At 41.1% G+C, this 14019-nt stretch overlaps 1 protein-coding gene across 3 annotated transcripts in view; it reads left to right on the top strand.

Annotated features, from left to right (window-relative positions):
* The first annotated feature begins 377 nt into the window (after window positions 1-377).
* The window catches only part of B3GNTL1 (UDP-GlcNAc:betaGal beta-1,3-N-acetylglucosaminyltransferase like 1), a 173835-nt gene continuing 160193 nt past the window's right edge, over window positions 378-14019 (top strand). For all 3 annotated transcript variants that reach the window (XM_083487654.1, XM_083487655.1, XM_083487653.1), the window contains exons 1-4: window positions 378-1010; window positions 3843-3959; window positions 4962-5061; window positions 9849-9913. In XM_083487654.1, the coding sequence (XP_083343780.1) occupies window positions 813-1010; window positions 3843-3959; window positions 4962-5061; window positions 9849-9913 (480 nt within the window). In that variant the 5' untranslated portion in view covers window positions 378-812. The remainder of the gene's footprint in view (window positions 1011-3842; window positions 3960-4961; window positions 5062-9848; window positions 9914-14019) is intronic.

Below are 14019 nucleotides of genomic sequence, written 5' to 3'. Positions count from 1 at the left end.
AAAGCGCTTTTAAAGTTTGGCGGCTGTTGTTTTTAAGCGCATCTTTGTAGAAAAAAAGGGAAACGATGGCCAGCACGTGCCTCTCTCTCTCTCTAACCGGCCAGGATGATGTCGAAAAGAAATACGGCCACCGCCCCAAACCCATGCATATAAGCTCTCCTTCGCGGGTCCCCCCAGCCCACGCCACTCCCGACTCGTGGGCTCGCCTACAACATCGCAGGCAGCGCCTCCCTAGCGCCGCTCTAGGCGTTGCGGTCTCCATTTCTCCTCCGAAAGGGGAAGGAGCAGGAGGCGGGGATGCGCGCGCGCGGCTTCTCCGGTTGGGCGCTCGCAGAACCTCGGAAGCGGCGGGCAAGAGGGAGGCGGGGAGGCTCCGCGCACGCGCAGGGCGGGTGGGGGGGGGCAAAAGAAGGCAGAGTCGCTGCGCCCGCTGTCCGCCTGCTTTGTATTTCCTCTTCTCTGTGTGGCTTCCTTCCCCCACCTCATTATTGTTATTATTATTATTTATTAATTATTTCCTCGCCTCCTTATACCTGGCTCTCAGAGTTCTTCTCTCTGCACTTTGTTTTTATACCTCTCTCTCTCTCTCTCTCTCTCTCTCCTGGGGCTTTTTTAAAAGCACCTTCCCACGTGTCCCTCAGGCTTCACCTGGCAGCTCTCTCACCCTCATCTACTTTTTGCAGAAGGTGCTGGTCAGTCCCACGTTGCAGCAAGTTTAAAGAAGTCCTGGTCTGTGAGATGCCACGTGCACTGCTCCCCCCTCCCATTCCCTCATTTTTTCCTTCATTTTTCTGAGTGTGTAAAGGTCAGGGATGGAGATGGCCAAAGGGGTCTCTGGGGGACCTGGGAGCCCCTTTTTGCAAAAAGGCAACTGTGCTGGTGGTGGCTCAGGGCTTACCCAGCGCCAAAGTCCAGTCTCCCCATCTCCTCCTCCGTTACTGGAGGGACCTCAGTCGCAGTCCGCCGCATCATTCAGTAAGGAAGGCAGAGAAAGCAATGAGATTCAGGTGGTATGTTCCATATTCTGCTTTCGCTCTCGGTTGTCTTTCTACATCTGCAAAGCTTGTCAGTGGGTGCTGAATCTAAATACTGTATACTCAACTTCAGGAATGGTTGTTAATGTGAGCTGCTGCAGAGCATCAGCAAACATAACCTTAGCGACAAGGTCTTTTTCTTTTGGTCAGGCTGATACTACCAGGGGTAGCTAATGGGGTGCTCTCCAGATGTTTTGAACTACAAATCCCATCATCTCTGACCATTAGGCCATGCTGGTGGGATTTGTGGTCAAAACGTTAGGAGGGTGCCATGGGAAGTTTGCCTAGTGCCATCATTATATGCTATATCATTAGGTGCCAGGCAAAACTCTATTGCCAGGCTTTTGGCCTTGTAACTATTTGTGGCCTTTTGGAAGTGGATGGGATGTTTTCAATGTATTTCTTTTTTCTCTTGGTTTTAATGTAACTATGTGGGGGAATTCCCCCCGCCCCCCTTGTTGGGTTGTAGGTGGCTTTTGGTTGGCCTGGGACAAGTTAAAATGACTAACAAATTCAATAAAGAGTAACAATAATACTGTAATAGTCATCGTTTGAGGCCTTTCCCCAGCTGTGTGGATTGTTCTAGAGAAGCAAGATGGTGTAATCTTGAGGGCTAAAGGTTCATGCAAATGCATGTAACAAAACCTTGTCAGCTGTGGTTTGTTTGCTTGTTTTAAAAGGAAAGCCACTCCAGAAGGGGCTGACTTGAAGTGGAGAAGTGTGCATATTGCTTTTCCGTTGTAAATTTCCCCCATCCAAATCAGCTTGTTCCTTAAAATAGCAATAATAGTTGTGGTTTTGTCACATGCTATTAGCATGTAATGTTAAGTTAGCTCCTACTTTTACGTTCCTGAACTTAAGGACTGCTGGGAATGCTTCCAAGAACCGTGTATGTTTAAAAGCATGTTGTGGAAAAGATACGCTCATTTCTGAGATAAGTGGATATCCTAAGAGTTTAAGGGTGCTCATTGTAAACATGCTTTTAAGCATGATATGTTCCTTGGGAAGATGTATGTTCCCTAAGCTAGCTTCTAGAGAGTTTTGCTAAATAAGAGGTGAGAGACTCTGTTGGCCATTCTCTCTGCCTTGCCCAATGCCCAAGACCAGGGGTGGCCAACTCCCAAGGGACTGTGATCTACTCACAGTTAAAAACTGGCAGTGATCTACCCCCTTTTTGGGGGGTTCAGGTGAAAGTTGTTGAGCTTTTTCAGGGAGGAGGTTGAGTTGTTCGGCTTCTTTGGGGGGAGCCAGTGATCTGCTGGTAGATCACAATTTACCTGTTGGACATGCCTGCCCTAGACCTAGGAGCCTTCTTAAAGGAACTGTTTTCAGAGGAAGAAATGCGAGGGGAGAGAAACTCTGTGGTTGCTATCAGGAAATGGTTGGTTTCACCTGTGTTGCCTCACCCTCCAGCCCCAGGAGCCTTTATGAGGGAGTTGCTTAAAGGATACTTTGACATGACACATTATTAAGTTGCATGCTTACTTAAACATTGATATATGTGAAATAAACCATTAATAATTGATTATATATATATTTACTATGCCTTGTAATTATTGTTTTACTGTATTTAGACTTTGATTTTTCTGTGAACCACTTTGAGCACATATACAACTTAAATATACAGCTTAAAATCAGGAAGAGGGTGGGGACTTCATATTCATAGTGCTTCTAAAGTACAGGGGGAAGGTATGCTTACCGTGTGAGCTTGACAATCAGATTTGTAGACCTTTGCACATACATTATTTCCCTAGGGGAATAATCAGGGATGGGGAACTTGTGACCTTCCAGATGTTGTTGTATTTAAACTCCTCCCATAATCCCTCACTGTTGGAAGTTCAACATTTGGGGGACCACAGGTTCTTCATCCCTGATTTAGCTGCTCATTTCTTAAGACATGGGCATGCATGCTTGCGTTTCCCTGAACATAGCAAAATAGAGATACTGAAAGTGAACTTAAATGTTGACTCTAAATGAAAGTGGGGGGGGGGGAGTAGTTATTTTTGTCCTTTTAGCAAACCACATTTTGCTGTGTGGCTAATTGTTTAGAGAAAAAAAGTGTTAACAATTGAATAACAAATACCGTATTTTTTGCTCTATAAGACTCACTTTTTCCCTCCTAAAAAGTAAGGCGAAGTGTGTGTGCGTCTTATGGAGCGAATGCAGGCTGCGCAGCTACAAAGAAGCCAGAACAGCAAGAGGGATCGCTGCTTTCGCTGCGCAGCGATCCCTCTTGCTGTTCTGGCTTCTGGGATTCAGAATATTTGTTTGTTTGTTTTCTTCCTCCAAAAACTAGGTGCATCTTATGGTCTGGTGCGTCTTATAGAGTGAAAAATACAGTATGTTCTATGGCTTGATAATGCTCCTCCAATGTTATTGGTTATAGGAGTTCATCTCTTCATCCAGTTATAATAATATTAGAATAATAAGATTTTGAATTTATGAAACTTGATTTAAACGAGAGGATTATGAAATACGGAATTAGTTTACTATTCTTGATAAAGAACTGTGTAATTGATAAGTGTGAAATTATGCCAGTCAGTTTGAAGCAGTCCATAGAAGTAATAACTACTACTAATTTTCATTTCAATTTATTAGTTGTTAAAATAACAATAATCAATAACAGAGCAATATTGAAGGATAAAAAGCTGTTTGTAAAGAAAACGACAGTGTCCTTTGTTTTCTGCTCAAAAACTATTGTGTGTGTTTGATTAGTGGATATAATAAAAGTAACCTTTTTGTGGAGCAGGGAATAAAATGTTGGTGCGTTTTTGCTGATTCTATGTCATGTATTCTTACTCCTTGTAGTCCATAATTCTGCCAGTTTACAATGCTGAGTGCTGGCTGGATGAATGCCTGAAGTCTGTTCTGGATCAAGACTTCCAAGGTTCCATGGAACTATCTGTTTTTAACGACGCTAGTATGGTATGTACCTGTCAGTATACTGTTCTAGTTCTACTGCACAATTATCATTTGAATACCAATTCCAGGAATGTGTTCTTACTGTGTTTATTTCACCAGGGGTGGGGGACCTTTTTGGGGGTGAGAGCTGTATTACCCTGCTGGAATGCTGTCAGGGGCCCACCTTCCAAAGTGGATTGGGGGGGGGGTCAGTCCCAATAGTGTGTGGTGTCAGAGATACAAACTCACACCTTTAACACACGCAGACATACTCCCAGTCAGACCCTTCCCTTTATTCTTCCTCCTGCTCCCAATTCCTTAGTTTGTGGGAAAGAAAAGGGCTCTCTCCCTGATGTAGCATAATTGTTGTATCAAAACTGGCTGTTTTGCAAAGGGACTTTCAGGAGCTGAGCTGGATTGAAATGGAAGGGGGGACAATCATTTTGCTCTGGCTTTTGAAAGGAGTTCTGTTCTCTCTCCATCCCCATGTCTTGGTGCCATTTTGTTAGTCCAATCTGTTGAGCTTGGGTGCAGTACTGTAGCTCCAGCCAGTTCTTCTGCAATCAGCTTGAGCTCTGAAAGCTCTGGGGTAGTAGTGGGATACGAAAAAGGCTGAGGCACCTTGCAGCTGGGTTTGGTCTTTGTGTGCAACCCTTCCTCATTGAGCTGTCTTCCTCTTTTGCCACCCAGCAGCCCACAGGGGTCTGTGTGCTTTTCTTGGGACTCACTGCCTACCTGATTGCTCCTCTTCAGAGAAGAGGAAGTTGTGCTCCTCAGCAGAGCCCTCCAGAAACTCCTGATGATGTCCAAGTGTGGCTGAAAAGCACTGGAAGATGTCATTGATGTCAGATTGTGGGCAAATACTCATAAAAGTGCAGTTTAAAAGCAGTATGACGACTCGGCTGTGACTTTGCAGTGACCTTATCCCTTCTCACACGTAGCAATAAGATGTGGGAAAGAAATGCGAGGAATTAAATGTTTAACTTTTAAACATTATACCTACTCAGTGTCAATATTTCTAAACAGGACAATTCAGGAAATATATTAAAAAAGTGGAAGGTTCTATTGGAAGAAGCAGGCATTCAGATGGTACTTGGAGAAAATGTTTCATCTCAGCCACGGGGAGGTAGGTGCCTTAAAAGAACAGCAGCTATTCAAGACAGTGGGATAACTTAGTTTTCTGCATAACAGCTTCCCACAAGTTGTGTAGCATTCTAGAACATTCTGTTTGTCAGTGCATCCACGTTCAGACCAAGACTCTTCCTTAATAACTGTCAGAAGTGACTCTCTTTTTGAGGTTGCTGAGGTTTTCTTTTATGTGCCAAGACAGAATTTGGCCTAATACTAAGTACACTGTTGCTGCAATCTTAACAACTCTTATGAGGAAGTGAGCCCCATTGAACACAGTTGGACTTATTTCTAAGCAAGCGTGCATAGGATTGTGCAGAAAAATAAGTCCCACTGAAAATCAATGGGACTTCTGTTTAATGGGTTTAGAATCACATTGTAAATCATCATGACTCTGTTGGCAAAAGAAAATAGTTAGATTCACCGTATCTTATATTGCTGGAAATTCACACCAGTTTTTCCTCAGTTCTCTAGTCAGTTTTTCAATTCGCGTTTAAGAGGCAAATAATATATGGCATAACATAGCTTAGAGATGGCCAGGAAATAAATGTTGTGTGGATTGAGAGAGAGCCATCACCTTTGCTGCCGACTGGGAAAAAGCCAGGTTTGTTATGTGCTAGACTGAAAAAGCACAAATGAGGTTAAATTGTGATCCAAGCCAAAATAAATAGCTCTGGAATTGTTGTAATAGGCTGGAAAGTAATGGATTCGAGTTGAATTGCCAAGTGTGACCACTCCAGAATGAAGATCAGCTCAGTGAGATGTGAACTGTAAACGTTTGTATTGAGTTTTAAAGCTTGCTGTCCTTTCTCTGTGAGATGGTGAAAAAGGATAGCATGTTGGTGTTATGAGCAAGAGGGAATCTAAGAGCTAAGGAGGAAGATGATGAAATTAATTTAGGAAATGCTTTCTTTGTTTTCCAGAATAAACTTTTCATATACTTTTATTTAGGAAGTTTTAGTTTGTGTTTTCCTCCCTTATCTTGTTAAACATAAAATCATCTCTGTAATATGATCCTGTTCTTGCTTTTCCCCATTGATATCTATAATTTATTCCTATTCATCCTTATTTTGAAGTTGCAAGTAATGGGGGAAAAGGGGGAAATGCACATTTAAACTGTAAAAAAATATAATTTGACTCTTACATAAAAAGAGGGAAAATATAAGTTACATGCAAATATGTGCAATGTACCCTTGATGGACTATGCTTTTAAGGAAAAACAACTCTGAGAGAGGGACTCTTTGGAAAGGCGACATTTAATGTCTTCACTGCCTTCCTGCTCCTGCTCCTCTCAACCAATCTTTCTTTTTCAAATTTTGATCTCTATGTTTTGACCTCATAGCATTGTCTTTCGCCTCTGCTGCTTCTCAGCTGTGTGCTAACCCCCTTCCAACATTTTTCTAGTTGTAAACTGGAAATGGGTCAACTAAGATTTCCAAGCCTCTTCCCATTATCTCTTTCCCAACAAACACAAGCTAAGGGGCAAAGGGTGCATTTGCCTAACCAAGAATCTCTTAGAGGGATAATGGGCTCACCTGGGGGTTGGGCTTCTGGCTAAAGTGGGGGCTTCTGCTAGGTGCAGAGTCCAGGAAGACCAAGTCATATACTGCTAGCACCTGTTTTAGATCCAGGAAACAAAGTTAGGTCAAATTCCAGTGAGACAAGGTCATGGTAAGCAGAAGGTAAACCCAGATAAACAAGGTCTGGTAATGCAGAGGTCAATGTCCAAAAGGCAAAGAAAGGAAGGTCGGTAGCACCTTGGATAGCTCAAAGTGAAGCCTAGACTTTAATTCAGACAAAGCAAGCTTGAATGTTTTTCCAACAACTAGCAATGCTAGACTGAGGGCTTATCCACACTTACCTTTCCTCCACTCTTTCCAGGCATGGTCCGAGATTTAAAGCTCTGTATTTAAGCACCCCTTTTTTGCTCTGGAGCTTTCCCCACTAAAATCTGCTCTTTAAAGCTCAATTGGAGCAAACATTAATCTGCGGAAAACCTGAATGGACGTTTGTTCTGAGTCAGTTTTAAAGCTTCGTGGCGGGGGGGGGGGGGAACCAATCGCTTAGACACGAAGCATTAAAGTGCAGACCTCTGCCTGGAAAGAGCAAAGCAAAAGGTAAGTGTGGAAAAGTGTGCAGTCTTAAAGAAGCTCAGAGAGTAAGCTAGCCAGCCAGTGTGGTATAATAATTGGCAAATACTGGACTGGGATCTGGGAGAACAGGGTTCAAACTCCCACTCTGTCATGATGCTCATGAGGTGACCTTGGGCCAGTCGGTGCCTCTCAGCCAAACCCACCACCCAGTGTTATGGTGAGGATAACATGGAGAGGAGGGGAGGGATTTGCTTCTTCCTGTTAGAATACCAGTAGCAATATGTGCACCCTTTGCGGTATTGCAGCCCAGTTCGAAACATTTTCACATGAAAGTAAATGCATGATGACCTGAGTGAAGCCTGCTGTTCTTTCCGCATAGTTGATTTCCTCCATCAGATGTGGCCCCCTCATTTACTGTAACTATTCCTTGTATTTACCAACAATTCCTCAAGTTTATGGGTTGTTACATGGTGGCTACTCCAGAAGCATAAAACTGTCCCTTAGACACTCATTAAAGCCTGAGCCTCTTTTGGAAGCTGTGTAACATTTAAAAAGCAATCATAGACTTGGGGAAAATACTGACAATTCCAAAAAAAACCACAATAATTATTTGACATTTGGTTTCCAGGCTAATATGCATATGATTGGTAAAGTGTTAGGGTTTGGGAGTCTTAGTTTTTACTTTAAAAAAGTACATTTTATGATGTGAAAAAATGCATAGACACAGGAAGGAAAAAAACGTATGGCTTCTGAATTTTCCCAGTCATTGGTAAATTGGATTAGGAAAGGTGTATTTTGTTCAAACTATATACCTTTGAAAGCAGGTTGCCATGAAGTAATCATTTTCCAGTGTGGAGCAGCTCGTTTGTATTTACATTTGGGCAGCCAGTTTAGATGGAAATCTTTGTGACCCCTTTGTCCTTAGTGATTTACTTTCCTGTGGTTAAGAGTAGTTAAAACTTGTAGGGAGTACTTCCTTTGAAACAAGCAGCCCCAATAACGAAACAAATGTGACAGTCTTCATGTCCTGGATTGTTTACCCTGGATTAAGATTCATTTCTGATTCTTTTCTGCCTTGGAAAAGGAAAAAGGAAAACAAAGGGGAAACCTCCCCCCCACAAAAGAGAGGGGTCAGTGGCTTTAAAGAAACTAACACAAAACAACTTCTTTCCAAGAGTGAGGAATGTTAATATCTCACGGGGTCTTAGTTTCCCCCCCTCCTGTGACCATGGTAACAGGCTCTTTTTGCTAAGTAAGCAGGCCTTGCAAAATGCAAAGCCTTGGCACAAACATTTGAGTCTCATCAGTATAGCAATATTGCAGCGAATTCTTTGCTTATGCCAAACAAAATTCATTGCCTTAGACCAGTTGTTTAAATAATCCAGTTTCCATGCGGAATAAAATCTTTTGGAAATCCTATAATTGTGCTGATGTCAAAAGGGCATTTTATGACTAGCTAACTACCAAAACTTTGGGTGTCTTGTTTTTAATTAAGCTTACTTCTAAACTATTTGCACTTGAACGAACAAACAAACAAACAAACATGATTGTTTCTCCTCTGACCCACTTATCTCACCAGCTTGTTACCCATATGTGCATTTAAGTGCTGACCTTTTAAAATATTTGTAAGATTGTTTTGACTTACATAATTTTTTAAAAACATATCCTTAAACTTTGCCTGTCACATGAGTAACCAAATGTTCTCCAGCATTCATATATTATGAAATCCGAATGACTCAAGTCAGCCTTTATGACCGATTTTGTGATGTGTAAAAGCAGCAACATATGGATCAAGCTACTTATTGAGTGTTGGGCAAGTGATTTAAATGACAATGAATCTAAATTTCTGGCTACCTTTCATCACAGTGGCGACCCTACAAGCTTCCTTATAAGAATCATCCATGACTGATTTTATGACCTTTGAATGTGCCCTTAATCATAGCATCCTTTTAGCCTTCCTTGCTATAATCAGACAATTATTTGAAACATTATATGCTTGGGATGGGGAGAGAGAGAGACAAACTTGATTACACAACTGATCCTTCTGGAACAGTTACTGCTCTGTGGCAGGATTAGTTGTTCAATTTTAGTCTATTCATTTTATTCCTCAGGAGATAATTATTCCGAGCTATTGGTTCTGGTCATTCAACATGCCCAGACCTGCTTTACTTTTCAGTAAACATGTCCAGGTCTTGTAAGGTTTTACTATGTTTTCCAGTCATTTAAATTTAGTTACGGCAGCCATAGAACTTTAAATGGTTGAGTTTTAATTTAAATGATTTCCTAGAATCATAGAATTGTAGAGTTGGAAGGGTGTTCTAGTCCAGCCCCTTCAATGCAGGAATCCTACCACATCCATCCCTGGGTGGGCTCAAACCACCAACTTTCTGGTTAACAGCCAGACACACACTGACCCATTGCACCACAGAGGCTTAGTTATCATTTCTTTGTGAAGTTCAAGGCTATATATTCATAATGTTCATATACACGAAGAGGTAGCCAGTAAAGAAAGAATAGAATTTGTCATGGGTGTGCAACTCAATCATCCATTATGGCTTGCTTACAGTGGGCTGCAATTCTGAAATCTGGCAAGGAGCTTTAATGTCACCTAGTGTGTTTTTGAGTAGAAAAACTTAGATTGCAAATTGCAATGATGCTCATGCGCTCTTTTGTAACTTTGCTTTATCTACAGTGGGCTTTGCTAAAAATCATGCAATAGATCAGAGCTCGGGGACTTATCTGTGCTTTCTGGATTCTGTAAGTGAATTTTTTTAATTTTTGCCAAATGTATTGCCTACCTGAAACAAAATGTTTAATTGTCCATTTCCTTTTTATCATTCTACGCTAATGGTTTTCCATAATTTGGTATAAAACAGTTTCATGTGGTTATGATGATGTGGTACTTTTTAAATTTAATAAGCATTCCACCTTATAAAACTCTGCTGCCGTATCTGGACATTTTCTTAGCCGTTGAGATACAGTGGTACCTCAGGTTACATATGCTTCAGGTTACAGACTCCACTAACCCAGAAATAGTACCTCGGGTTAAGAACTTTGCTTCAGGATGAGAACAGAAATCGTGCTCTGGCAGCGTGGCAGCAGCAGGAGGCCCCATTAGCTAAAGTGGTGCTTCAGGTTAAGAACAGTTTCAGGTTAAGAACAGACCTCCGGAACTAATTAAGTACTTAACCTGAGGTACCATTGTATTGGCACACACCTTTTAAATCTTCAACCTAGCTGGCACTTCTAATTGGATAATAGGTATTGTTTTACATGATGTGCCATTTTTCTTAGACCTGATGGCATGAAAACAGAATAAAGAAAATTCTAATATTCTACTGTCAAATGGGTCATTATAAGCAACCACTATGCCACGAAATAAATTTCATAACATGCACTCCAAATAATCCAGAATTACAGGAATTTGATAATAACAGACATGCTTCTGTCCTCCAAAGTCCTTTCTGAGCAGGTAAGCAATTTGTTGCAAGAAGAAGATATCTGTTTCACATGAAAAGCCAGCAGGGATTTCTAAACAAGGCCAGATGTTTTTATGTTGTTGATCTCCATCCACCTTCAGGAAAGAAGGCATTCAAACCACATGTATTTGTATCGGGTTTACCTACTTCCACAAGAGACTAGCCCTCAAATTCTGCAAAACTTAACCCTACTATCAGTTTAGATGTTCCCTTTACAGTCAAGGCAGAGCACTTTAAATATATAGAGACCAATTTGCTATTCTAGGATGATTAAGTAGGAATTGTCCCCTTCTCACAGAAAGTGAAACTATGTGGCATCTAACCACAAACCCTCAGTTCACCCCCCCCAAAAAAGTCTTTGACTGACTTATTTTGTACAGAAAAATCAGAAGTGATCTTGTGACAAGTGGAAATAGCTTACATACATCATACACGCAATCAGCAAATAAAAAAGCACTTCAAACCAGCTGTCTTTGCTCCTCTAGTCAGTTTTTCAGCCCCCGTCCCCCTGCTAGCTGCCACTGTCCTCTGGTGGGGCCAAGAAACTGTAGTGCTATAGCTCTGGTAGATTTTTGAATGGGGTCTCTCCTGTTTGAAGAGGTGCAGTGGCTCATCAAGCACCTTTTGTGAGATTAAATGACAATTTTAATGAAGTGATAAGATTTAATTAATCTGTAGAAGTAAAGCATATAAATTTGCTTGCAGTGCAGGAAGAAGAGGCATATATTTAGTTCCTCTTTAATGCCTCTCAGCTACAAACGTTAGGATGAATTCAGGAGGCCCCCAACCCACAAAAGCTTACCATGTACCATCTTGTGGAGCTGCATGAAGTGGTAGCTTCCTGTATCCCTGAGAAATACAAGAATTTGCAGTAGTGGTAACAGCGAGCTTAACCTAGTTGTCAGGGGCCACACATAGCCAACTCTACATGCAATTGTGGGGACTTTATACTGTAGCCTCTGGATATCTGCCCCCACCCACACTGAACTGCCACTAAATACAAGGTGGAATAGGAAACATACTGGTAAACCAAAACACATTGCAAAGGTGGGTCTGGATTTTTTTTAAAGAAAAAGTTTTCCTTCCCCATCAATATCTTGGACTAATGAATAAATAAATTCAAAACCACAGTAGTTCCTAGGATGTTAATCTCAATAAAACATGCTTTTGTCAAATATTGCTGAGCAATCCACTGCCTCAATCCCCCCCCCTCCAAATGTGTGTGTGTTTCTAACTGAATTAGGACATTCCGGGGGGGGGGTATTTTAAGTACTCATCTTCTGTTCTGGCATCCTGAACTCAGAATCTCTTTCTCAGTGCTTGAGAAGAGATTATTCACATTCAAGAAACTCTTATTTAAAAGTTTATAATGATTACAGATTGTGTATATTTCGTAACCGATTCAATCTCATTGCCAGTTCAAATGCAAGAAATATCAATAAACCATCACCTACCAATAGATTTTTCTTGAATGTCTGATATACTAGAAAAATAGAAGCAACACATTTTTTTCAACCTATAACGTACCTGAATGTACAAGTACAACATTTTCTGAAGGTCAGTGCCTTGGCAGTAATCAAGAGCATTTCACATGACTGACACCAACATGATATTCTGAATAATTTGATACTGAATTGGTGAACTGAAACCAAGAATCAAAAGAGGTATATAGGAGCAGTCACAGATAATGTTAGCACACACAGCTGGTAACATCTGTTTTTCAGCAGTTACTGCATAGCACCGAGAAATTGATTCCAATGAGAATACCAAGTAATTCATGGATGCGTATAAATTTCAGGAATTTCTGTTATGTTAAACACAGAAAAAGACACAGAAAACAAATGTTGTTTATCAACACATCAGATTTGCAAGTTGCTTTGCAAAATAATTTTTAAAACATTGTGGTAATTTACATTTCTTCTAAACAAGCATGCAAGGAGAATGAGAAAGTGTGTGTGTGTGTGTGTGTGTGTGTGTGTGTGTTAAGACACAGAGACTACCTAATGAATATTTTTCCAGACTGAATTTTACTGTAGATCATAAAGATTTTATTGGGAATAAAATCAAAGGCTCTGAACAGTAAACCATCTATTCTACATTCATGCCAATAGAGAATGTCCCTTTTGTTGGAAATAAACATTTATTTGAACACTTTGGACAGAAAAAGCTATTCTACCTTCAGTGTTGGATTCTGGAACATCTCCAGGAAAGAGAAAAAGAAGGAAAGAAAGTTTAAATAGGTACAGGCACTTTAAATATAATCATGAAAACAGCTGTATAAGAACTTGAGCAGATGTGCATAACTAAGCAAAATTGCTCAAATCTAATAATCTGTTGACCCTCAAATGCGTACTTAGATCTTATGTGTCTGTTGTTTCCCCATTTGTTTGAACTGAGGTAGAAGATCTCACATGCAAATGAATGCACTATTGAAATGAATGCAGAAGTTGTTTGAGATAGGAAACCATATGCACACGTGCAGGGCTTCTGGATCAGATCAATAGATCAGCACACACATTTCCAGTACAGTACTGGAGTTAATAAATTAATTCATTTATTGCTTGCATCTGTGTAAAGCGGATTCCCTCCCCCCCCCCAAAAAAATCACCCGCATGTTAATCAAAGAAACAATGCTGAGTACGTTTGAGCACTTCTACAGTCCCTGCGAGTAAAGTGTCTAGATGGGTCAATGAGTCAGTTCCTCATTTATTCTTTTCATTCAAAATTCTAGGATTATCATTCTCTCTTTAGCAGAGATGTGAACAGTCGGAAATCTGCTATTCATAGAGCAAGTGGAAATATTTCAGTTTTACTGCCATAGGTCCTGCTAGGAATTTATTGTTGTTGTTGTTTAGTCGTTTAGTCGTGTCCGACTCTTCGTGACCCCATGGACCAGAGCATGCCAGGCACTCTTGTCTTCCACTGCCTCCCGCAGTTTGGTCAAACTCATGCTGGTAGCTTCGAGAACACTATCCAACCATCTCGTCCTCTGTCGTCCCCTTCTCCTTGTGCCCTCCATCTTTCCCAACATCAGGGTCTTTTCCAGGGAGTCTTCTCTTCTCATGAGGTGGCCAAAGTATTGGAGCCTCAGCTTCACGATCTCTCCTTCCAGTGAGCATTCAGGACTGATTTCCTTCAGAATGGAGATGTTTGATCTTCTTGCAGTCCATGGGACTCTCAAGAGTCTCCTCCAGCACCATAATTCAAAAGCATCAATTCTTCGGCGATCAGCCTTCTTTATGGTCCAGCTCTCACTTCCATACATCACTACTGGGAAGACCATAGCTTTTACTATACGGAACTTTGTTGGCAAGGTGATGTCTCTACTTTTTAAGATGCTGTCTAGGTTTGTCATTGCTTTTCTCCCAAGAAGCAGGCGTCTTT

The sequence above is a fragment of the Podarcis liolepis genome (assembly GCF_965112155.1).
Source record: "Podarcis liolepis genome assembly, chromosome: 2".
NCBI lineage: Eukaryota > Metazoa > Chordata > Lepidosauria > Squamata > Lacertidae > Podarcis > Podarcis liolepis.
The sequence above is the reverse complement of the archived record's forward strand: the minus strand, read 5'-3'. Positions and strand labels throughout refer to the sequence as shown.